This window comes from Trypanosoma theileri (assembly GCF_002087225.1).
Source record: "Trypanosoma theileri isolate Edinburgh chromosome Unknown TM35_Tth_2_V1, whole genome shotgun sequence".
NCBI lineage: Eukaryota > Euglenozoa > Kinetoplastea > Trypanosomatida > Trypanosomatidae > Trypanosoma > Trypanosoma theileri.
The window spans coordinates 738,532-739,244 of record NW_021639844.1 but is presented as its reverse complement, the minus strand read 5'-3'; the positions used below and the strand labels follow the sequence as shown (position 1 = coordinate 739,244).

The following is a 713-nucleotide window of genomic DNA, read 5'->3' as shown; positions in this document are numbered from 1 at the left end:
TTAATGCCATACCACTGTTATTCGCTCCACCATTGAGTAAGGCATCGAGATTATCTCCGTGGATATTAATAGTAAAAGTAGAACGGTAGTGCTGTCTTTGTTTCTCTTTTTGTGTTTGCTCCGTCTTATTTCCTTCTGTATGGCCTTGCTGCTCACCAAGAGATGTTTCATTTGTCTGTTCCTGTGGCTGAGGCTCCACCTGTTTTTCCTTCTCCTTTTCAGCTGCAGCAGCAACTGCGGCGTCGAGTTTCTTAATGGCCTCGTCCACACGTTTAGCATGAGTTTCCGCATTTTCGATAGCAGTGTTAGCAGCACGTGCCGCGTTTTCTGCATCTTTTGCTGCTTCCTCTGCCCTCATTTGTTCCTCCGCTTGTCCAACAAAATAAATGCTTATGTCGTCAACTTTCCTTGCACTGTCTGTAGTTTGGTCGGCCACTTCTTTTGCTCTCTCTGCAGCCTGCGTTGTATTTTCAATGAATTTACGACCTTCACTCTTCGTTTTCTCCACCTTTTCTGGGTCAGCAGCAATTGTTTCGAGTGCATTCTCAGTGGCAACAGCAAATCCTTGAGCTGCATACGCGGCATCTTCAGCAGCCTTGGTGACTTTGTCGCACTCCGCTTTCAGTCTCAAAGTCTCATCAACCTTCGCTTTTGCTTCCTTAACACGTTCCTCGTGACCTGGTGCAGAAGCAGCATGAGCCACACCCACACAG

General features: G+C 47.0%; 1 protein-coding gene across 1 annotated transcript; it reads right to left on the bottom strand.

Annotated features, from left to right (window-relative positions):
* Position 1: 1 nt before the first annotated feature.
* On the bottom strand, positions 2-709 carry TM35_000023720 (uncharacterized protein; the record flags this gene model as incomplete). The annotated part of the gene is made up of 1 exon (XM_029021690.1): positions 2-709. A coding segment is annotated over one exon (708 nt), but the record flags the coding sequence as incomplete, so codon positions are not given.
* Positions 710-713: the final 4 nt, after the last annotated feature.